We start from the raw sequence: 25,026 nt of genomic DNA, 5'->3' as shown, positions 1-25,026 counted from the left end.
TATGGCTTCTTTCCAACTGCTCACATGACCTTCCTTCTCCTCCTCACCCTACTGTATGTATAAAAGGATACATAAAACATAACATGTAGTCGTCCATATTTTCCCATGCTTATGTGATCATTTATAAAATACATCTGTGCACGGTTGTATATACAAATCATGTATGGGGTGACTTTTTAGCCTTTTATGGTAAAATGATGGAATCATATTATAAGTACTTTTAAAAAGTCCATGTACCTTTCAACCAGCTATCCCATTCCTGAGAATCTATCACACAGAAACAAAAGCACTGATTTGTACGAATATGTGTCAAAGAGTATTTTCTATGGTATTATTCAAAATAGCAGGAAGGAAGGGGGATGGTTCAATAAATAATGATATATCTACACCGTGGAATTTTAGGCAGTCATTTAAAAAATGAATTTGACTTATGCCAGAAGTGTCTCCTCTACTATCCTCTCTGTTGTGGGTTTTACTGTTTTTATTCCTTTACTGACATTTTGGTGGGGTTTCAAGAGGGAAAAGAAATAAATGTATTTGGACCTTTGTTTTTGTATAATTGAAAATCTGACTAAGTAGATTTCAAGACCTGTTTTAACTACAATTTCTTCTCTTCCTAGAGCTCTGAGGTTTTCTTTAACTTTTTTTTTCATTCATCTCCTTACCTTTCTGTATTTTGGAAATAGGAAATCCCCAGCCTCTAAAACATTAAATTCTTTCTTCTTTCTTGGCTTTGAACCCCTACTGGCCCCTTCTAGCAGCAGCATCTTAGCACAGCCTCAAACATGGTCTCTAAACGTAAACTCAGAACCAATGAAACGTCAGGTCAGAAATTGTTCCTGGGATATTTGCATTTTCTTGGCGATAAGAGACTCATAGGAAAGAAATAGCATTTCTGTGTGACCACAGCTACGTCTTCCTTTTCTTCTGCTTCTGTACAGATTTGAAAAGGGGCGCATCTACACGTTCATCGGCGAGGTCGTCGTTTCGGTGAATCCTTACAAGTCGCTGAGCATCTATGGTAGAGACACCATTGAGCAGTACAAAGGCCGTGAGCTATACGAGAGACCGCCTCACCTGTTTGCTATTGCTGACGCTGCCTACAAAGCTATGAAGCGGCGAGCGAAAGACACTTGTATTGTGATCTCAGGTATCTAGAGGGCGTCCCCTGTACTTCCAAGGTCAGAATATATTTATTAGCTGTTCAAGGATCCAAACGTTTGATTAGATCTCTTTTGAAGTTAGAAACTTAAGCAATTTTTAGAAGGAAAAAAGTAACGAACATTCAATCCCCACTTATATCATTTCTGACTGCCTTCTACTCTTGGTTCGTTTACAAATACATATTACGTTCGGATGGACTTCTGGTCAATTTTGTAGACTAAGCTGACATGGAAAATTCTTCTTCCCATCTCAAACACATAAACGTACTGGATAAAATATGACAAAAATTATTTTAAATAATAACGGAGTACAACCAAGAAAATGAAATCCAGAAGTCCCCAAAATGATGAATGAATTCAAGGTCAGGTTGGTGAATGGAAGCTAGTGTGGAGGTCACGTACTGGCCTGGGACTGGAAATAGGTTCTCATAGCTTAGGGGGCCCGACAAGGACGGAGACAGACTCGTGTGCCAAAGAAGTGGAGCTGAACTCTCTCTGGAGAGCTGAGCTCTTCAAGGAATCTTGTGGAATGAAGTGGGGACAGGAAAAATATCTGCCCACTGACCCAGGGTGGCCTCTCCCAAACAGCAGAAATTTCTTTTGATGCTAATACCTCACATTTGCATTAGGAGCTTTATACTTTTAAAAACGCTTTCATGATCTTTATTCCATTCTGGTTATCAAAATAGCTCTGAGTGGCATGGAAAGCAGTTGTGTTTCTGCTTTGTAGATGAGAATAGGAAGGGTCTGAAGAGTTAAGTAACTTCGTGTTGAAATTAGAGAATTATATCCCTGGACTACATTTCATGAAAACAAATTACAAAAGCAGTAGTTCCTGATGGTAGAAGGAAAAACAAAAAAGCACACAATTTTATAAGTGCATAAAATAAAAGCAAAACGTCCCTTCCCCTTGAACACCCTGTTGCTCCCAAAATTCCAGCAGCAACAGCTATAAACAATAAAGTGTTTATCCTTTTATATATTTTCTCTGCATGTGCAAAAACATATAGTCACACCTGCATGTATAATTATTAGAAGTGTATAATTGTATTGTAATTATGTTATAACTGCTATTATGGAATTTGTTTTTCCATTTAACAACATATAAGGGACATCTTTTTGTTAGGGACCTATGGAAGCAGTGCATTCTCTCACAATTGTGGAGTAGTCCGCTGAGCAGTTGAATCATAATTGATTTACCCAATCCTCTACTGATAGGCGTATTGTTTTCAGATTTTAACTTTGACATGTAGTCTACAGAAATACTCTTAAGACTTGATGATTATTATTATAGTAGTATTTTTATTATTTCCGTAGTATAAATTTCTACAAGTGGCATTTTGGGGTCAGAAGGCATAAACATTTAAAAATTGGAATAGGTAATTCTAAATTGATCGCTTCTTGTCCCCTTAGACCAGCAGTCATTTTCTGTGATGCCATGTGTCAAGCTTGCTACTTGTTTTGTTTTTTCACCAAAATTGCTCTAACTTTCCTTTTCTGAAAGAATTATGTTGTCCTTGTTAAGATGAAAAAAAATTCTGCCATAGAAAATAAGGTTATATTAACATATATTTAGACGTGGCCACTGTTTTCATCACTAGTTTCTTTCTTTTCTGCCAGACTTCAGAGTCCCTGCCACGTATGAAGACTTGAGTCTAAGGAGTTTATTATGTCTTATCTCGATATCTTTTACTAAGTAAATTTTGATTTGTAATCTATTTGTTATGGTACTTCTACAATAGTTTTTTTTTTTCCTCACCGTTTTCAGATCTGTTAGAACCACTACCATATCAAGACAGGATGAAATAACTCAAAAAAGGCAACCAATGAAACATAAGGGATTCTTAAATAAACAACTGACATCACAGTTTTGAATTACTCTATTAAAAATTAGCTTACTCTTGGTTTAAGTTATAATGTTAAGCCTTGCACAATTTTTCCCCAGGGGAAAGTGGAGCTGGTAAAACCGAAGCCAGCAAGTACATTATGCAATATATTGCAGCCATCACCAATCCCAGTCAGAGAGCAGAGATTGAAAGGTAAGGGCACTCTAATAATGGGGGGGAAATTCTAATTAGAGTTTTATTTTCTATACAGACTTAATTGATTAGGCCTAAACTCTGATATGTATCAACCATTTATTGACGATTAAATTACTTTGACTCTTACTGCATGCAGTCTCCACTTTTATTTATATCACTCTATTTGTATATTTGTTTTTAGTAGAAAAAAGCTTACTACTATGGTAAGCTTTCCCTAAATATAAAACGAAATAAAATTATTGTGAAACAGAGCAGTGTCCCCATTCTAGTTTATGACTGCTGCCTGGAGTGTTATCTGTGGTGAGCAAAGATGTTACCATTTACATTAGTAGGTCTGATGGTTCAAACTCTCACAGGTTCCTTGCTCTTTCTATAGCACCAGCATCTTTTTCAAACTGTGTTCTGAGGAACCCTGGGTTCCTCTAGAGTGAAAGGGGCCTCTGGGGAGCAGATGCATGGCTTCCCTTCATATCACAACTAGAACTCCTAGTATTAGAAGTTCTAAGTATGACTCATTTTCTAAAAGGGGTTCAGCCATACCAGGCCACTCACACCTCACAGTAAGGTGAGTACTAAAGCGTGTGTGCAATGTCTGTGCCCAGCGTTTAGCACAGTGTTTGGCAAATATTATTTGCTTAATAAGTGTGCAAGGAATGAATGGATAGGTTTTTGAAAGAAAGAAAGGAAGGACGGAAGAAAGAAGGAAGGGAGGGTGGGAGGGAGGGAGGGAAAAAAGAGAAAGAAGGGAGGGAGGAGGGGAGGGGTGGGGAGAGGAGGGAAGAAAGAATGAAAGGGGGGGGGGGGGAGAAAGGAAGAGAGAGAGAGAGAGAGAGAGAGAGAGAGAGAAAGAGAGAAAGAAAGACTTTCTTATGTGGTGTGGTGTTTTTGAAGAGAAATAAAGGGTTTTCCAGAGTTGCTACTTTGAAGCTCAGTGTTCATTTACTGAAGTAACACTCCATACACACATTTCAATCTTCAGTTTTATGACTAGAAAGAAAGGATGCTGGGTTGATGCGAAAGAAGAGAATTTAGACTGCACTACCCTACGTGGGCCTTCTTCTTTTCATCCTAATTGGGCTGGGTGGTCAGGTCAAAGGAGGTATTTTTCTTAATTGTGACACATCCCCACTTCTGATTTTGACTTTGCAATCTAATAAGACAAGGACGAGGATATGAGTAAGTTTTTAAAATTTCCTCAGAAGCTCAGGAGAGTAACTGTCTGAGAACTAAATTAATTTTATTTCTAAACCCAGTTGGTCTAGTGGAGTAAGGCATATGCACATTAACCAGTCTTTCGCAAGCATATCTTACCTTAGTTTTATAGACTGTTTTCTTTATTTACTGTAAGCAAGCAGTTTCCCCCCACATTTTAAAAGTATACTTTCATTCAAGAGGAGGTAAAGTTGTAGGGTCACTTACAATAGTCGTGGAAAGAACAGTGGATCTGCTACGTCAGGTTATTCAGTGGCCAGAGTTATTTCTGCAGGTATGCCCATGTAAGAGGAATTTTGTCAGTGAAATAAAAGCAAAGATATAAAGAGTAGGATGAGGTTCAGACGTATCCATTGGGAGAGACTCTATAGAAAGTTAGCAGTGGTAGAATAAAGAATGAATTAAGTAACTAGTATAAAGGAGATATTCCATATAATGTCAAACAAAATGATGAGCAATTTCTAAACTAAGAAAAGACCACATTTATGATGTATAACTAAGTGCAATCAATTTCACAATTCTATGTCAACTACAATTATATATATATACACACATATATATATATAGTTACAAGAAGCAGCGTACAGCATTAGGAGTAGAGACAGTGGAAATGTAATGGCTGTGTGCGATGTCAGAGGGGTAGTGGATGGGGGGAGTGGACTGTCACTGTGTGAGGGATATAAATGATAAATGTCTAACTATTTGTGCACCTGAAACTAATAAAAAAAAAATCATGATAGAAGAGAAAGCCCATCATTTACGAACACAGGACTTCTTGTTTTGCCATTTTCAGTTGCGTACAGGAGATTGTCCAGGTTCTGCCCCTTAAGTATGACCTTCAACAGCAAATTGCCCTTTCTAGTCTCTCTTTTTCATCTCTAGGTGGGGACAAGACTGCTTGGTTTGCCCACTCCATAAGGGTGTTTTGAGCTTCAGTGATGATTATGAATTTAAAGATTGTTTTAGACATTAAAGCATTATTCTTACAGTGGAAAAAAAATTTCACAATTCTAGGCTTTACAAGCAAGTAGTTCTAAGAATTGCATCATTTTCTGTATCATTCATTCTTTCTTTTTAGAACATACTTTTTAAGATTTTTCTTTATGTAAATAAAACATGTTCATTCAAAAGAAAAACTGAAAATTACAGCATTATGTTGAAAGTGAAAGTTCCCGGAACACCCACCTTACCTTCCCCATCAACCTAGGTAACCACAGGGAAGTGTGCTGTTCCCTCCAGATTTTGAAGCATTTACTAACATATGTGCCTGAGCGCACACACTTCCATGTGCGTGCACAAACAAACACGCCCAGACATGCGCACACATGCACATGCATACACGCAAAGATCCTACATACGTCTTATTTTGCAACTTAATTTCTCACTCAGTATATTCTGGGCATCTTTCTATGTCAGTACATATTATACTGGAAAAGAGAAATTTATTTTTATCCATGCCTATTGCTGGACATTTAGGTTGTTTGTGTTGTTTTCATTTGATATTGCAAATATTGCAGTTAGCATCTCTGGAAAAACATTTGCATACCTTTAAATAAAATCTAGTTTTCTTAAAGGCCAAGCCTTTAAAACTTTTTCTAATGACTTTCATTTACCTGTGTTCAAGAGTGAAGAACATGTTGCTTAAGTCCAACTGTGTCCTGGAAGCTTTCGGAAATGCCAAAACCAACCGCAACGACAACTCCAGCAGGTTTGGGAAATACATGGACATCAATTTTGATTTCAAGGGGGACCCTATTGGTGGACATATCAGTAACTACTTATTGGAGAAGGTAAAATGTGCATGATTTCTGTGGGTGATGTTTTCAAGTGCTGAATGTTTTTTGTAAACCTAATTGTGTTTATAGAATTTCTTTAATTGCTTCAAAATAGCTTCCAATCCTATTCTCCCCATGCCCTTCCCAGTCCTCATTGTGTTCTCTTATTAACACTTATAATATCAAGTTGAAAAAAGTTACGGACTTAAGATTTAGGTATGTGTGTGGGAGGGGGTAGGAATGGTATATGAATATGTGCCAACTTCTGGGTAAGGTTTAACCAAAAACCAATCTAGGACGAATCGGTTCTACCCTTTTTACACACCATCACCTCCCATATGTTTGTTTTTTAAAATGCGTTACAGAAGAGCTATCATACCCATCCTCGGAAATAACACTCTTTTCAAATAATCATGCCCATACAACTCTTTTTTAAATTGAGATATAATTGACACATCACATCGTGTAAGTTTAAGGTGTGCAACATATTGATGTGATTCTCCCATGTGTTTTTATTTAAATTAATTTCAAATCTCATTTACTTCTAGTTTTCCTTTGTTCATAGCATCTTTTATGACAGTATAATGCAGTATAATTTTTTGCTTTTGTTGTTAAATTGAAGTCAGGCTATTAAAGGAGTAATGTTTTTAATCAAAGGAGTAATGTTTTTAATCAGTCAGTTAAAATAAAATGTCTTTCTCAGTCAGGGTAAAAAGGACAGGCAATGCCAGGTATTATTTGTGTTTTTTCTAAAATGTTTCATGACTTCGCTTTATGTGCATATTTAATCAAATGATTCCTGTGACTGAACACACATTGTCATAATAGCAGCCTCTTAATAGCAGTCTTTTGGGCGGCATCTAAGGCAGGGGTCTCTATAGACTGATGTTGCTCAGCAAATTTTGTCACAGGATATAAGGCACTGCTCTGGGAAATGCCAGCAGACCCTGGGGAACAGAATGTTGAGGCTATGCCTCCCTAACTGGTCCTTCCTCTTCTCCTCACTTCCAGTTTCTTTCCCCCTAAGAAATTCCATCTTTAGGGTCAAGATTAAAAAAAAAATCAAAATAGCTTTATTTTCAGAAAGTTGAGGGAACTCGGTTTTAAGCAGTAAAAAGAATTATCAAAAACTGCACAGAAACCCGCATAGAGGAGACCTAGTTTTCAGTGGGTACTATCCTTGGGGTCTTTAGAACCTTCAAATGCCCTGTTGATACAGGATTCCCTGAGAAAGTGGCTTCTGTTTTGTTTTAGGGGTGCATCCTCAGATTAACGGTTTTAATGTGTTTTTCCTTAGTCTCGAGTGATTGTGCAACAGCCAGGAGAAAGAAGTTTTCATTCTTTCTATCAGGTTAGTAATCTACTGTTATGCAGATAATTGATCATTTGCTCAGTTGTATAGGAAATGAATGTTTTTATGTGGAGACTTTCCCGTCTTGTGCCTCCCTTGGCTCCCGTGACATGTTACACTCATGTGCACACATGCACACACCCTACCCCACAAGCCTCTTCAGAGATTTGATGAGCATGACTGTTAGAAAGAGCTGGCAGGTGGTTAATCAACCAGGTGGCTGCCTTGGTTGAACATTACCTACCTTTCTTTGCAGTGTAGGTAGCAGTTTTAACAACTTGTAAAAGCTCTTGAAATGGGAAATCCTGAATATGTTAAATTGATTTTGTTTCACTTGGAATCAAAGCTGTTGTTCTCTTATTTGGGAGCTCCAGAGATGGGAACACAAGCTCAGTTTATTTTGCTCATGGAGATTATAAAGCAATATGATTACTTAGGAAAAAAAACCACAACTGGATTTATTAATTCAAGGGAATTGTTTTCTTTATCCCATCAAAACTGTGATTGTTTAGAAAAAAAAATTTTGAGTAGCTCTTTTGGGAATGCTTTTAGAGACTAAGACAAACTTTTAAAATAGCCCTCCTGTTGGCAAATCGATTTACTCAGAGAACTATTGTGATACATTATTATAATTTTTTAGAGCCCGATGTAATATAAACCAATACTAATAAATAAAGTAGATGACCAGATTAAACAATGCTGTCTTAGATTTTCTTTTTAATAAAATACAACTATAAATCAGTAAGATTGATTTCCACATGTAAACTATCTCTGAAAGGTGATTGAATGGTGACAGGTTCAGCTGAGTTCAGTTTCTTCTAGATAACTGCTTTAATAGACAGTAGTCATTTTTATGTATAAGTTCTGGTGTATATTATTTAAAAGATCAATTTTTTAAATATGATAATTATACCTTTTAAATAAAGCATACAGTTTAATATAATTTAAACATAATGCCTTCCAAACACATGTTCTATGTAAAAGAGTTACCTATATTGTATTTGTGTTTTGGTTGACAATTTGCCATGTCTTCAACAAACGATTTTTCTACCAAATATGAGAGGTCTATCTATTTCAAGAACCCATAACTTTTTCCCAGTGTTTTTTCCCACTTGAATGAAAGCATTAAAGTTTGTCTTTGTCCAACACTACAGTTATCCAATTGTCTTCCTTTCCTGAGACACAGAGATTGATGAGGAAAAGCTATTTTTTCCCACTGTAACCAGCATATGACTGTCTGCTGATACCTCTTACTTCCGTGGCAATATTGACTGATTCTGAATTCTGAAACACAGCTCTATCCTGTCTGGATAATAAGGCTGCTAACCAAGTGACCAGCACGAAGCATAAGCTCCTGTTTTACAAATGACCATAGAAAACAAGAACCTTTTATGCCAGCTACGTCGTGAAAGCTCTAAGACGTTTTAGGCAATTTTATTCCTGATTGTAAAGCATTCTTCATGACTGATGGCTATGGAAGCCATTTATCTTTAAGGTTAAAAAAAAAAAAAAAAGAAAAAAGAAAGAAAGAAGTTCTTCAAAACCAGAAACAGGAGGACCTAAGTGAATTAAGCCCAGAAAATGAATAAAAGCTATTATAGATTGCCATTGTTAAACTGTCTGGTATATCTGGTTCAGTAAGTATTTTGCCAACTTATTTTAAATTATTTTTCAGCTTCTTCAAGGAGGTTCAGAACAGATGCTACGCTCTCTACATCTCCAGAAATCCCTCTCTTCCTACAACTATATACATGTAGGAGCTCAATTAAAGGTGAGAGTTTCCTCTTTGAGATTGCCCAGATATAGAATCAGACAGAGAATCAGAGGGGACATTAAATAATTATCTAGTCCAGCCTGCTGCCTTTAGGCAAATGAATAACTCTTTTATTCTATTATTAAAACTGTCAGGGACAGAGATTCACTACATTATTGACTTAACAACTTTGCTTAATAACCCATTACTATATTTTATCACCATCTGACAGGAAAGAAGTTTCTCTCTTGTGATTTCGTGTTTTCTTTTAATTTTTAATCCTCTTCCTTTTCTTTTAACATTATAAAAATATTGATATGACTGGGAAATCCACCTCAAAAGAAGGTACCATATGATTTGGCCAAAGGCAAGTTGTTAAGACAAAAGAAAATTTAAAAGCATTTTGGTTGAAATTACTGTCAAAGTTCTCCATTCACTATTTTTTGAAACACTGATTTTGATGTATCCTAGAAATAGTTTCGTGACCTTTGGAGCATTTGTGTTCAGCTTTCAAATTTTTCCATTTTTTTCCCTTCCCTGGCATGCAAGCCATTGCACACACATATGCAGGTACTTTTTGTTCTTTTATTTCTAATTAGTTTTCTGTGAGTCATTTTTCAGCTAATGCTAATAATACACTAGTTTGTTAATGATAGGTTATAAAACAATTACAGCATTATCCTATTTTGGTGGGGGAAAGATACTGTGTATAAATACATAAAATAAGATATAGAGGGAAAGAGACCAAGGTTTTAATTGTTTAATCTGGATGGATGAGTGTATAGATATTTGTGTTCTGATTTTCCATAATTTAAATTTCTTGTATAATTAAAAATGCATTGTTGTTATAGTTGGGGGGAAAATACAAGAATTTATAAAAGGAAAGCTTCTAAGATGTGGGCAAGGTTCTGTTTATTTTTAAGTTTTTATTATTCATCTTAAGCTAATTGTACCTGCATCATTGGTTACCTGTATTTTTATTGCCATACAGAGAAACAAATGATATTTATGGCTTTACAATTAATTTTCCACTGTTTGATATTTAAGTTGCATGAATTGTTTACTTTTACAAATCATCTAAGAGCAGGATGTTTGGCTGAAAATTAATTGAAAACCAACGAAACACTACAGGGCAACACTCCAGCCTTCTGAGAATAGGCCAGAGGTTCTAGAGCTGTATATAGGATGGCAAAATCAACACTTGAAAAGCCAATGACTGGAAATATTCCTTTTTATCAAATGATCTTATTGACCAAATTACTTTTGGCCAGGTCATGTAGAGCCCCCATGGAAAGCCGGAGTTAAATGAACACTTAGCCTTCTCTCTAAGCTAAATTTAGCTTACGTTCCCTTTTTCATGAAAATTTTCCATTCCTATTCCTTCTCCCCTTCTTTCCTTCCTCTCTAATAAAAACAAAGAAGTATTACATGATCATAGTCTAAACCTGAAAAAAATATCAACCGAAAGGAAACAAAAATACACTAAAGCTTACCATCCAGAGATAATTACTGGTAACAGTTTATGTGTATATACTTATAAATGGAGTCATATAATAAATCCTCATTAAATAAACCCTCTTTTATTATAGTTATTAATATCTTTCCATGTTAACAAATGTAAATTAATCAGATTATTTTAATGACTATAAAGTATTGCACTCTGTGTATCATAGTTTTACTTAACTATCCTAAAGTATAGGAGTCATGTACAATTTAGATATTTTGGATTGCAGGTAAGATAAGACTGAATTAAAAGTCTCCAAAAAACAATAAGGAACTTAATTATCTCACCTAATAAGAAGCTCTGAAATGGAGCAGTTCCAGAGTTGGTGAATTCAATGCCTTAACAGTGTTGATAGAGACCCAGATGTTATTTGTTTGTTTCTGCAACTTACAACTCTGCCATCCTCCCTGGATTTGGCTCGTCTGCTTAGGCTGATTTTCCTCATAATCCCAAAATGGCAGCAGCAGTTCCAGGAGGCACAGGCAGAGGAAATGTGCCTGGCTTATGTCCCTTTATAAGCCAGGGCAACCTCCTGTCTTATGGATTAGAACGGCATCGCATGCCCATGGCTGACTTGTCACTTGGTAAGGGAAATAAGATAATTGTGATTAGTTTAGACCAATGAAGATTTACTTCCTGAGGCTGGGGAGACCAATCCCGAAGTATTCACACACTTGGAGAAGAGTGAACAAATCAGGGTTCTATCAGCAAGAAAGAAATGGGGGGCAGGGGATGGCTATTAGATAAGGAGCCAACAGTTCCCCACAGTAGGGTATTTAGATTTTTTTGGTTTAGTTTCTTTACAATTTCAACACGATTATAGCTTATAATAATAGTAACATCTGATGATTTGTTGAGTGCATTTTATATGCTAAAAACTAAGGAGGTGCTTTATATAAATTCTCATTCAATTCTCATAACAGTCCTGCAAGGGCTGTATTGTGATGCCCATTTTACCCACGAGGAAATTGAGACTCAGGGAGGTTAAGTGTCTTGCCCAAGGTCAGAGAACTGGTAGGTGGAGGAGGTTGCCTGGTTGTATCCCGGATACTAGAGGAACCTACACTTGCTCATCAGGCAGAGGACTCCTTCCTGTGCCCTTCCTCAGCAGGTGAGAAAGTCACCAAGGAAAGGATCAGTCAGGCCCTCTGCAGCTGCTGCTTTGGGAGAACTTCCAAGCTAGGCAGTTACCATTGCTTCATTGTGAATTTCTGTTGACACACTTGTTATTTCCAACCTGATGGCTACAGCTCCTCAAGACAGGTGATCACCTTTGAACCCTGTCTTAGTCCAGTTGGGCTGTTACAACAAAAATACCATAAACTGGGAGGCTTATACACAACAAACAATTATTTCTCACAGTTCTGGAGGCTGGGAAGTCCAAGACCAGGGCGTCTGGGGAGGGCCCACTTCCTGATTTATGGATGTGCCTTCTCACTGTGTCCTTACAGGGCTGAAGGGATGAGGGATCTCTGGGGTTCCACCCTCATGACCTCATGACCTCACACAGGCTCACTCACCTCCTAACACCTTCATGTTGGGGGTTAAGATTTCAACATACAAATTTGGGGAGGACATGAACACTCAATCTGTAGCAAACCCCTCTGAACTGGTTAGAAGGTCTGATGTGCCGAATATATGTGAAAAAGTGAAGTTATAGTCCCAGACTATTAGCTTGCTGAGTGATTGAGGCAGGTCGCTTTGCTTTAGGGGCTTGCTTTTCCTCAACCTGTGAGATCCAAAGCCTGACCATCCAAGAGAGGGAGTCTTCTTTCCAACCTATACAAGACTAACTATGGAACCAAAAGCCAGGCATGTGTCTTAGAGACTCCTATAGTCAGTATTTCCCTTTGTGATCTCACCTCCCATACTGTTTCCTTCATTTATCACAGAGTGGCAATCAGCTTTTCTGAGCCAGCTCATGACTTGCTTCCTCACTGAAGGTTCCAGAAAATAGGTGGCACTTATTTGGGGGGACGGCAGTGGGCATTGTGTGTGCTGAATGATGTTTCTGTCTTGGAAATCATTTTTATTTTCTCTGGATGCTCATTGACATACGACAACAGCACCAAGACCTTGGCTAAACTTGAATTTAGTTTTGTAATCGTTGGATTATAACGCTCAGATGAAATGTCTGTGACTTAAGTTTTCCATTTTCATTCCCAGCCGTCTATCAATGACGCTGCAGAATTCAAAATAGTAGCTGATGCCATGAAAGTGATTGGCTTCAAACCTGAGGAGATTCAGACAGTGTATAAAATTTTGGCTGCTATTCTTCACTTGGTGAGTAGGGATGCCTGTGAGAATCTGTTGCCTCCCTGTGGACACAGGATGTTCTTTCAGAAGATTTTGGATTTTCTTTTTTCCCCTGTAGATTTTAAAAGTAATTTATGTAGAGAAAAATTCTCTCCAAGTTGGAAGAAATTACTCTATCAGTCGTTTTCTCCATCCTTTTATAATATTATGAAGCATTTTCCAAGCAACGATAGGTTTTAGTTCATTGTCTTCTTACTGGTTTGTCAGACTTACAACTGGTTAATTTCAAGGATCAAAGAAGTCAGCAGTGATGTGACAACAGCAGTCTAAGCTACAACTCTTTTGAACAGAATAAATTTCCAACAACATTTGACACATTGGAATCGTAGGTTATTAGAACTGGAATTTTGATCATTGCATTTTATAAATTGGGACATGAGCCCTCCATGGGTGGCATGACTGGCTCAAAGGCACAGCCAGTTCATGGCAGCCAAGTGTGTAGACCAAGGTGACCAAGTCATGGTCCAGTTATTTTCTACCACACCACACTCAGAAGACGAAAAGAACCATGTGTCAGCCTTCTTTCATTACTATTTATATAATTAGTGATTTTAAAATATAACTGAACACGTAACCTTACAATAAACGAGTGACAGCATAAGGTCAAATCTGGAATAAGTTACCTTACACTTTAATGTAGCAAGATTTAATCAGAAATGTGTGGGAACTATATAAAAACATTACATGTATAGCAATATAAGTGACATTTTACATACATGTTCCTGCCGAAGAAGACATCAATTTTATATGTTGCTTCATTCTTTGAACCAGTTTATCAATATAGTATAACCATATCCTTCAGAATCCAAACAGGAATTTTGTTTCTAAGTTGACATAATGATTCTAGAATTTACCTGGAACAATAAACATGTAGGACGATCAAATAAAATGTATTAAAGAAGAGTAGTAGGGTAGGGGAAAAGGAGGAGAGGAGACATAACTAATTCTACAAGATTTGAAATGATAGTCAAAGCCACAGTACCTTAACAATTGTTGCAAAACTCAGCACCAGATTTATCAACAGATTAGCTGATGTGCAGTACACTTGGTAGATGGTTAGTAAGTCTTTTTTGCTTATGAAGTGAGTAAAATATAAACAGACTCAAAAATTTTGGGGAATTTAATATATAATAGAGGTGCCATTTCAAATCAGGAGGAAAAACCAAGCTATTCAATAAATGGTGTCGAAGCCACTAACTAACAATCAGGAAAAAAAATAAAATTAGATTCTTACTTTACACCACAGACAAATGTAAATTCTGGGTGGATTAAAATCTTAAACGTAAGAAAAAACTGTATAAGTATTAGAAGAAAATATTAAATATTCATAAAAATCTTTGGAATCCAGGTGATCTAAGTATGACACCAAAGAAAGATTCATAAGCAAAAAATATATAGGTTTGACTACATAAAAATATAAAACTTCTACCCATCAAAAACATATATTGAAAATTAAAAGAGAGATGGGTATCTGGAGAAGAGGAGGAAAAAAATGACTGAAGCACTAGGTTTTTATATGTTGAGATATGTAATGTATTTAGGAAAATAGGTGCTACAAAGTCCCTTTGAATTAGATCTTAAATTGCACAGATATCTCCGACATACTATGTCAGAATTTCATTGGAAATGATGTGTCTTGTTTTTCTGCTTTTGGAATAGGGAAATTTAAAATTTGTCGTGGATGGTGACACGCCTCTTATTGAAAATGGCAAGGTTGTATCCATCATAGCAGAACTGCTGTCCACCAAGGCAGACATGGTTGAGAAAGCCCTTCTTTACCGGACCGTGGCAACAGGGCGCGACGTCATTGACAAGCAGCACACAGAACAAGAAGCCACCTACGGCAGAGATGCCTTCGCTAAGGTGGGATATTAACTGGCATTTTCTGGGCCGGGTGTTGCTCTCAGTTGCAGTTGTAATAAGCTTCTCTGAGGATGTGCTCAGATGTTCCTTGAAAGTAGGTGAAGGCTTTGAAAAACCATAATGATAACTTTTTGTCCATCACAGTTGCAATAACCCACCATGACTGGAATTTTGATCATCTTATTTTACAAATTGGGAAGTGAACACCACTGCCAGAAAATGTTCTGAGGAAAGCGAAGCTGACGGACTGGCAGGCGAATGATGTTTACTTCTCAGGGGCCCTCCATTTTGTTTCACTCAGTAATGCTTCGTGCAAGCCTGCTTCAGGCCCACCGAAGGCGTTCTGATCCGTTCTGTGCAATGTCTGTGGACCAGTGTGTGGTGATGGTTCCATAATTTATTAACCAGCCTCCTCCTAAGTCATTGACCTTGCTTCTTTTTTTTTTGCCCCTCCAAACATTGCTGCACATTGGCCCAGAGTATCTCTCTCTCCACACACGTGCTTTTATTTCAGCCGATGGACTCCCAGGAATGAGCCTGCCAGGTCGAAAAGCACACTGATTTTTAAACTTTAAATTTACTGACTTTATGGGTACATTGTAATAGCTCATTGTTACTTTAATTTTCATTACTAGTATATTTGAACATCTTGTCATATAAGGTATTTAAATCTGTTCTGAGAATTGCCCAGGTATATTTCTTCGTCCATATTTCTTTGAGGCTGTCATCGTTTTATTGTCAATTTGTAAGAGCTAATAACTTTAATCCTTTGTCTGTTTTCTGTGTGGCAAATGTTTCTTTTTTTTTTTTGAAGTCTAACATTTTCTTTTCTTTTTGCTGATTGAGTAGGTTGCTGTCTATTCCATATTTTTCTCTTGTAAGTCTCAGGCTTGCTTTGTAGTCTCGGGTAGAATTTGAATTTATCCAAGTGCAGTAGAGAATGGAAGCTTTGAAGGTGGGACAGTGAGATCAAGTCTGAATTTTTAAAATAATCACTTTGGCCTCAGTATGGAGAATGTTATTGAGGGATGGTAGGCAGGGAGGGGAGTAGGGCAAGAGGGGAAGCAAAGAGACCAGTCAAAGGACTATTTGCATGATGCAGGAGGAAGACAATGGCAGCTCGGGCTAGGAAGGTAGCAGTGACAATGGGGAGAAGAGGATGAGTTGAGACCAGATGTGTTTGGAAAATAAAATCCACGGGGCCTGTTTGTCTGGGAAATGGTGGAATCAGGGACATTCCTTAACGCGGTCTGGCCCCGACCTGCCTGTTCTGCCTCATTTCATACCACATTCCAGCCTCCCTTCTTCACTCCAGCCGTTAGTCTTCTCTCCGGCCTTACCAGTTCTCCTTATCCCTTTCTCCTTCCAGCCACAGGGCCTCTGCACATGCTGTTTCCTCTGCCTGGATTGCTCTCCTCTCCTCTCTCACCTAGTTAACTCTTACTCATCCTGATCTGAGCCCACTTTCTCAGAAAAGCCTTCCCTGGCCTCTCCGAACACTGAACAGGTTAAATTCTCCTCAGATCCCATGCACCTCACCTTTAGTGTGTGTGTGTGTGTGTGTGTGTGTGTGTGTGTGTGAGTTTGCCTTCACCTTACTCCCTAAGCTCCATAGAGACTGAGACCATGTTTATGTTTGCTTAGTACTGTATCTCCAACAAACCACACATCGTAAGTACTTGGCAAATGTTTGTTGAAAGAATAAATAAATTCCTGAGTTTCTCTTGCTGTTTATTCATGGTTAAAAGTAGGATAGGAACAGTTTTGGGGGGTGGGAAGATCAAGAGTCCTGACAGGACATGCGTCCGAGAGGTCTGTGAGACATCTATGAGTGTGGTCAGGTAGGCAGGCAGGCACCGGAAGCTCAGAGGAGAGGTCTGCGTGGGGTAACACGTTTGGGAGGAGTGTTATGTTCTACTGTTCAGTATTGGGTGGGACAACTTAGGAGGTGTTAGAGAGTAAAAAGAAGAGGACGACGTACGAGGAATTCCAGCTTTCAGAGGTCAGGTAGAGGAGGGCCTACCACAGGTTACCAAGAAGGAGCAGCCAGTGGAATAAAAAGAAAATTCAGCAAGTGTGGCACCCTGAGTACCAGGGAGGAGGAGGTTTTATGAAGAGAGTGGGACACTAAGCTGAGCGGTGCTGAGTATCTGAGTAAGAGGTCCATCTAGTGGTACAAGGAGGTGTCTCTATAGAGGTGCTCGGGGTCCTTGAGGAGCCCTTTTAGTGGAGTAGTGGCAGCTCATCAAAGACAAGTGGATTGAAGAGTAAAGGTGAGGTGAAGAGTGGAGGCAGCGTGTGTGGATGTGTATCAGTAAAGCCAGGTGGGTGGCTGGAGGGAGACGGTCAAGGCTTGCTGAAGATGTGACATTGGCAGAGCACGTTGGCATCGGGATGTGACTGTGTGTTAGTGTGTAGTACCTACGTGTGACTCGGTGTGTGTATGCGTGTGCATTGGAACATGTCTTTGATTCTCAAGGAATTTCACACTGTGGCCTTTGGCTCAGATCTTTATTTAGCATCGCAAATCAGTATTTATACTTCTTAAATTTATAGAGCTGTAGTGGAACATAGTTATTAACTCATTGGTGTCCCACTTTTTCTAGTTGATGAGGGTAACAACAAAGCAAAGAAGCGACTTACACGAGGGAGTAGACAAATTATTGAGATAGCTGGGCACAGAAACGAGCCTGGGGAATGTTGTTGGAATACAACACAGGTAGTGACCAATAATGTTAAAAATCCAAACTATGTACTTTAGTTTTGCATCCATCGTGTTGTGTGTTTTTTAAGTCTACATTTCTTATTGTTTTGCTTCGGGTAATAACAGATATCCTAAACAAGGATAAGAAGGAAGATAGGCATTTCAAACGTTAACACTAATCTGAACGGAGGACTCATTCCCAATGGGCAAGAATTTACGGTGTTGTTTTCCTCACAGGCAATATATGAGCGCCTCTTTTGTTGGATCGTGACCTGTATCAATAACATTATTGAGGTCAAGAACTATGACACCACAATCCATGGGAAAAACACTGTCATTGGTGTCTTGGATATCTATGGCTTTGAAATCTTTGACAACAACAGGTAAACAGGATAGTTACGGTAAACACTGTCGTTTGCTTTTTGGTTCGCTTCAACCGAATGTACTGCTGTTTTCTTGCAGCTTTGAGCAATTCTGCATCAATTACTGCAATGAGAAATTGCAGCAGCTCTTTATTCAGCTGGTTCTGAAGCAAGAACAAGAGGAATACCAGCGGGAAGGGATCCCCTGGAAGCACGTGAGTGGATGTCTGTGCAAAACGCCTTGATGTGTTTCACAGATTAGTGATAACGTCAAATCTTATCGTTTTAGGTATTTTTAAAAATCTTCTTGGGTACGCAAAACACCGAAACTTTAGCTTTCCTTTTTTGGAATATGTAAATACAGTTCATTTTCAGGGTTGCTGGGTGGAATTTCTCTAATTTGATAGATTCCCTTGTGGGTGCCCAGAAAATATTGAGTGATTACAATCAGTAAACTTAACACTTTCACTTTATGGCTGGTACCACCTGGGTTTTCTGGTTCCCATCTATTAAGACATTAGCAGTCAAATATATGGTGACGGAAGGAGACTAGACTTTAGGTGATGAGCACACAATGCAATAAATATACAGACGATGTATTACAGAACTGTATACTTGAAACTTATATTATTAACAAATATCACCCCAATAAATTTAATTAAAAAGGAGTTTAGCATCATTTATGTTATTCAGAGCAGCAACTTTTGCCTTAAATCGGCTGAACTTTGCTTCCAAATTTAGTTTCTTCTCCTTCCTCCTTTTCTTCCTTTTTGTCCTCATTCTCTTTTTTCTCCTTCTCTGCTTTGTAAACTACATGACATTTTGTTGTCTTTACTTAATAGGATTCCTGTTCTCTGAAATCCTTGCATGAAAATACTATATTAACTTTTATTTCCAGTTACTTTCCTGTGCATCACACTTCAGTTATCACCTCACTTCTCATGGCTGTTTGTGACCTTTAATATTTGTCAAAGTCAAACTAGTCTGGTAATATAGGGTCAGGAAGTGTGACTGACCCACGGTACAAACCCAGAGATCACAGCTAGAAAGCATGACAGTTAGACCTCCTGCTCCTGATAGAAATGAGACCTCATAATTTTTCTTTTAAATTTGTATTTCGAAACAATTTTGAGAAGAGACTTGAAAAATGCAAAAACTTCTGAGTTCCCATAGGTTTCTGTGTTTATGAAACTCTGTTTATTCTCTTGCCAAATAGCATAGAAAATAAAAATGAAGTCAATGTTTGTTTTTTGATATTCAGCATAATAGCAGTGAAAAACTATTTGAAAGACTGTACTTAAATTACTCTATATTCCTTCTCACCTTCGTACTTTCTATCTCCTCTCATTCAGAAAAAGGAGACAATAGTATAATTACTAGCTTTCCTGCCTCAAATGCATCTTTGCTTTTCACCGTGTGTTAAACATTAGTGTACTGTAAAAACATTTTGTTCACATATATTAGTATAAAACCAAAATGTGCTATTACTTTATAATAAGATTACCTATAATTTTGATTTGAAGAGTGAACTGTTACAGCACATTTAAGATGTAATTCAATTCAATTAAGTTTATATGCAGCTTTTCTTAGAGTGAATCTGTCATGTAATCTAATACACAATTAGAACTGAGGCTTAGATTTTTATAGCAAACTTAATCATAAAACTTGTTATTCAGATGTGATTCAGAGATACGGGTCAAAAATATCCTTTAACAATCAGAGTATCAAATTCCACTGACAGCTGATAAAGGAAAAAGTAAAAAATTGCCGTAGGCTATTCCAAACATCTGAAAAAGCTCTAAACTACAAAAATTCTTAGCGAAATAAACCAAGAAATATGTGTCCTAGAGGGAATGGAGGCTAACTCTGCGCTAACAGTTACTGACCAAATGCCAGCTCCCCCAAATTAGAATGGCTATTCTGGCCAAATATTTCTTTTAAAAATCCCAGACTTCCACTGTACCCATCACCCAGCTTTTACAGATATCAATGGATTGCCAGTCGTGTCATCTATACCCACCAACCCACCCCTAGATTATTTTGAAGGAAATCTCACACTGTGATGTGATAATAATGAGATTTGTTTCATCTGTAAAAATTTCAATATGTTTCTCTAAAAGATAAAGACTTTCACAAAAACCATAATTACAATACCATTATCACACGTAAAAAATTAACAGTAATTCCTTAATATCATCAGATACCCAGTCAGTGTTCACATTTCACATTTCCTCAGTTGTCTTATAGTTTTTGTTTTGTCTTTACAATCTGTTTGAATTTGGATCCAAATTAGGTTCCTACATTGTAATTGGTTGATAGATCTCATATATTTATAGATTTCTCTCTCTCTCTCTCTCTCTCTCTCTCTCTCTCTCTTAACTATCTTTTGTTGAAGAGAACAAGTCTTTTGTCCTGTAGAGTAGTCCACAATCTGGATTTTCCCAGTTGGATTCCTGAGATATCACCTAATACAATCTCTGCTCTTTATATGTCCTTGGTTGTTAGATGTGGAATCTCGACTGGTTTCAGAATCAGTGGTTTTCTGCCGGTCTAGTTCATAGGCGGTATGTGAACTTTCATCAGGAGGCTCATATGTCTGGTTGTCTAACTGATTCAGTTTTAAAAGCTTTTGGTGTTTGTTTAGCTATTGAGAACTTGACTCTCAGGCACAAAGCTGCTTGATTTGGAGTGGGAATGGGGGACCCAGAGCCCTTTGCCCCTGAACCACTCTGCTTGCCCCGTGCCCCCTGAGAAACCTCCTGGGGATGCCAGGTTGCCGGAAGAAACTGGTTGGAGACTACTACTTTAAGCAATATTTGAATCAACATGAAACTTAGAAACTAAAAGTTACTTACTAGATGCTTCCACAAAGATTAGTCACTTTTTGTTTATACAATTGGAATTTTAGGGAACTTACTTCTTTTGTTCCTGGGACAAAAGACTTAGTCTTTTAATTCCAAAGTTTAATATTTCAGCTATTCATTAATATAGAGTTCCTGCTTTTTCTTTTTCTTCTTTTTTTTTTTCAGTATTTTAAGGATATAGTTTCCAAAGATGGAAATAACTTTTCTCCCTAATTAGAAATGTAATAAATACTCACAGTAAAAGGAAACATTTAGACTAGGGCTTCTCCATCTCTGGACTACTGACATTTTGGACCAGATCGATCTTTGTTTTGAGCCCGTCCTGGGCACCGTGGAATGTTTAGCAGCATCCCTGGCCTCTTCCCACTGGATGCCAGTAAGACTCCTTTACTCGTAAACATCAAAAATGTCTGCAGACATTGCCAGATGTTCCCTGTGGGACAAAGTCACCCTCTGTTGAGATCCACTGATTTACACAAACCCGAAAAGTATAAAAAAGAAAGTAAAAGCCACCCGGTTTGAGACTTTCAGGCCATGGAATACAGAAGAAAACTTGGGGCTGAAAGCTACAGACCAGTAACTGGCATGAGTCCTTGATTTTAAATAGCGTGGAACATGAGACACTTTAATAGTCTGTTATGAATGTGTAGGTCTTACAGAAGGTCATGGGGGCCCCTTGCAGTTCATATCCCTCCTAGGTAAGATGGGACATAGCAACACACAAGATTAAAATGGATGATAATAAGCTGCCCATCTCCAAGTGAGGGACAGCCTGCCTGAGTCAGCGTGTGTGCTTTCTGCTGCTGGCGATGTGTGTGCTACAGGGTATCAGGAGAAACAGGTGTAGAAGAGGACTTTTTGCATAAACCTTGTGTAGATTGAGGTTGCTAAAAAGCCAGAAGTTACTTTATTCAGCTCACGGAAGTAAATGAAAAGCTTATTCTCCTCTTTCATAGATTCTCACATCTCAGAATTAAATTTTTTTATGGTGTACCCTGCAACACATCAAAACTCTGTCAGGCCCGTGTGTGCGTTTTGACTTTGGGGAAACTGAAAGAGATGCCCTTTTGGGTCTTAGTCGAGACCCACATAGTTAATTAAAAATGCAAGCTCTGCATAATCCCTTAAGTGGTACTAGCTGGGTCTTGTGATTAATGAATGGCAAGCAGATGGGGGGGATGGAAAGTATGAAGGAGTAGAGTTAGGTACAGGACATGGAGCCCGAATTGAAACAAGAGTTAATGATGGCAGACACATTATCTGCTTTATAACTTTTGCCTTGAACTGTGGGCCAACGAAACAAAATACAGGTTACAAAGGCAAGGAAGAAATTGGAATGGAAACCTGACAGAAGGTGTGCCCCTTTTATAATAGGATTAGACCTCATGGATTTGTTCCCATCTTGTACATCAAGGTAGCTTTACTTGAACTCCTGATGCAGAGGGAGGCCTTGGTGTTTTGCGGGCCCAGGTCTCGGGCCCCTTGGGAGCCGCTGGCTTCTGTGCTGTGTCCCGCAGATCGATTACTTCAACAACCAGATCATCGTGGACCTTGTGGAGCAGCAGCACAAAGGCATCATTGCGATCCTGGATGACGCCTGCATGAACGTCGGCAAGGTCACCGATGAAATGTTCCTCGAAGCACTGAACAGTAAATTGGGCAAACACGGTCACTTTTCCAGCCGAAAGGTGAGACGTTTCATGGGCTCTCCCTCTCATTTTGATCTGTAAGACGTTCCTCGTTGTTTGGACAGCATCGCGTGACTTTAAATGTTGGTTTCCAAGCATGTCCACTCGAATAAGAAAGAAAGGCCATAACCATCCATTCAGTGATTTATTTATTGTGGCGGCTAAATTGGGACTCTGGTGTATAGGATGACGAGATGGATAAAAAGCCTAATATCCAGGAGAGGGAGCTCCAGACTACTCAATTTGCAAGAAACAGGAGAAATGAACAAGATTCTTTAGAAAGCATGATGTCATTTATAACCAATAGGTACAGAACCCTTGTTCACGCACTAGAATTTTGCTCCTGCATCTGATAATTCTGGCACTGAACATAGCTTTTGTCCTTGGCGTTTTACTGTAATCCTCAGTTACAAAATGCAGTATGTGTGCTTTGCCATCATTCTTCTGCCTAGATGACTTTCTTAAAACCAGAAATTCGAGCTGCAATTCTAGTTGTTACAAGGAAACTCCTTCCTTAAGTGCATGGGTAGCCTTTTGACTCCCCATTTTTCACATTCTAAAAATGTTACCAACAGATCACATGTCTGAACAGCTGGTGGCACGTGTGGCTCTCCGACCTTTGTGTTGTGCCTCGCTGACCATATGCCATTAGTATTTGCCCTGGGAGGGGCACACCGTCGTTCCCTACAAATACAGTTTTATCTGGCACCCATATGCTCAAGGAAAAACAGCCTCCATGCTCCTTCACTTCCATGAGGAAAGGGGCAAACATTTCTGTTCCTCTGTCATTCCATCTAAATCTATGAGGCACTGCCATATTTGTAGCATGAGTAAATCTATGCTCTAACTTTGTCCCCTTTGAAATTAATGTAATCCGAACACTAAACTTCCACAATTAAGTAGATAAAGCACAAATCATCAAGATATTGGTTCCTGGCTGATACTTATGTTAGGACAGTTTCTTTCCGAAATAGTCTCCTTGGTCTGTTAGTGAGGATTGACTTGTCGACCTACCACACGTTGGCTTTTGGAGTCTGCAGTCTGATCTTTGACCTCAGGGTTCCGGTGAGACTGGTATTGCTTCAGTCCTTCCCCACTTACAACACAAATACTTACTAAGTGCCTCTCGTTTTGCAGGTACAATCCTAGGTGCTGGGGGCAGAGCAGTGAGCAAAGATAGCAACCAAAATAATTTAGAATGATGCTTTTCGAGATGGCATGATTATATGGGCCAATGTCCTTTCTTCGAGGAATAGGTTATAAATGTCCTTTATAATCACCATTCAGATTTTGGAGACTCACTTAGCATTGTGCCTACCAGGTGACAGGCAATCAGTGTCTGTCAAATGTGAATTGAATCCATCACAACCATACAAAATAAATCTTAACAGAATATTGACATGTAAATCAAAACATGCAAAGTTCCACTTCATTTAAATAAGCAACTATGACCCTCACCTGAGAAGTCACCTCACTTTGATATATTCACCTTGGCCACTGAAACACCTGAATTACATTTGTCAACCAACTTTTTTGAAATACAATCTTATTCTTAAGATTATAACTGTACATAGTCCTGTAAAGCAGTTGCTACTGATTTGATAGGAAATGCCAGGCAATAATGAATCTGTGGAGATGGGAATTTGTTTCTTTCTTTTTGTTTTTTAAATGTGGGAGCCCAGGTTTCCCCGACTCTCAGACCAGGCGGCTCCTTCCTCCGGCAGCAGCCCATAGACAAGCATTAAGATGGGGGAATTTTAAAGTACATTCTTTTCTGGGATTTTTACCTAATGAAGGAAAGAAATGAAATAACCAAGCTGTCTGGATATTTTCCTCACTATGACTCTCTCTGTTAAATAATGCTGTTAATATTATCCTGTATGTTAAACCAGGTCTTATCATATCCTACTGGTTACTGATTAGCTAGAGTTTTGGGCAGGTTAAATAAGAGGTTTCTGACTTGTGACAGTTATTTATTTAGGTGCTACATTGTTTCTTGTGCATTAAAGTTATCATGAAGAGGCAGGCAAATGATCCAATAAACCATAAAATTACTATTTAAAATATTATTAATATATAAAATTAAATGATAAATATATACCTTATATTTGTAAAGAAAAGTCTGAAACCTGTGCTCAGATCAGTTGAGATTTTGCAGTATCCAAATGTGAGAATATTCAATTAGTGTAGATTTCTCTTGGGTCCTTTTCCCTCGGGGGTTTTAGAAATAAAAGGATTTTGTAAAAGTGGTTAACAAGAGAGGGAGAAGCAAAGAGGAATGGAATATTTTGGAGAACCTTTGTATGTTATATACTTAGGTCTCAATAGTTCATTTAACCTTCAAAACAATTCTCTGAGATAAGTGATTATTAAAGGAAACAAAACAAGTATACGTTAGAGCCAAGATTTGAACCTCAGAAGTCTAACTC

At 38.2% G+C, this 25,026-nt stretch overlaps 1 protein-coding gene across 1 annotated transcript in view; it reads left to right on the top strand.

Annotated features, from left to right (window-relative positions):
• MYO1D (myosin ID) overlaps window positions 1-25,026 on the top strand; it is a 284,586-nt gene that overhangs the window by 77,088 nt on the left and 182,472 nt on the right. Inside the window, exons 2-11 of the mRNA XM_019732584.2 lie at window positions 942-1,150; window positions 3,109-3,202; window positions 6,042-6,207; window positions 7,490-7,543; window positions 9,219-9,314; window positions 12,967-13,083; window positions 14,776-14,979; window positions 17,921-18,066; window positions 18,146-18,260; window positions 22,427-22,597. Coding sequence (XP_019588143.1) covers window positions 942-1,150; window positions 3,109-3,202; window positions 6,042-6,207; window positions 7,490-7,543; window positions 9,219-9,314; window positions 12,967-13,083; window positions 14,776-14,979; window positions 17,921-18,066; window positions 18,146-18,260; window positions 22,427-22,597 — 1,372 coding nt within the window. The remainder of the gene's footprint in view (window positions 1-941; window positions 1,151-3,108; window positions 3,203-6,041; window positions 6,208-7,489; window positions 7,544-9,218; window positions 9,315-12,966; window positions 13,084-14,775; window positions 14,980-17,920; window positions 18,067-18,145; window positions 18,261-22,426; window positions 22,598-25,026) is intronic.

This window comes from Rhinolophus sinicus, linkage group LG15, assembly GCF_036562045.2.
Source record: "Rhinolophus sinicus isolate RSC01 linkage group LG15, ASM3656204v1, whole genome shotgun sequence".
NCBI classification, from domain to species: domain Eukaryota; kingdom Metazoa; phylum Chordata; class Mammalia; order Chiroptera; family Rhinolophidae; genus Rhinolophus; species Rhinolophus sinicus.
This window is presented reverse-complemented; position numbering and strand designations above follow the sequence as displayed.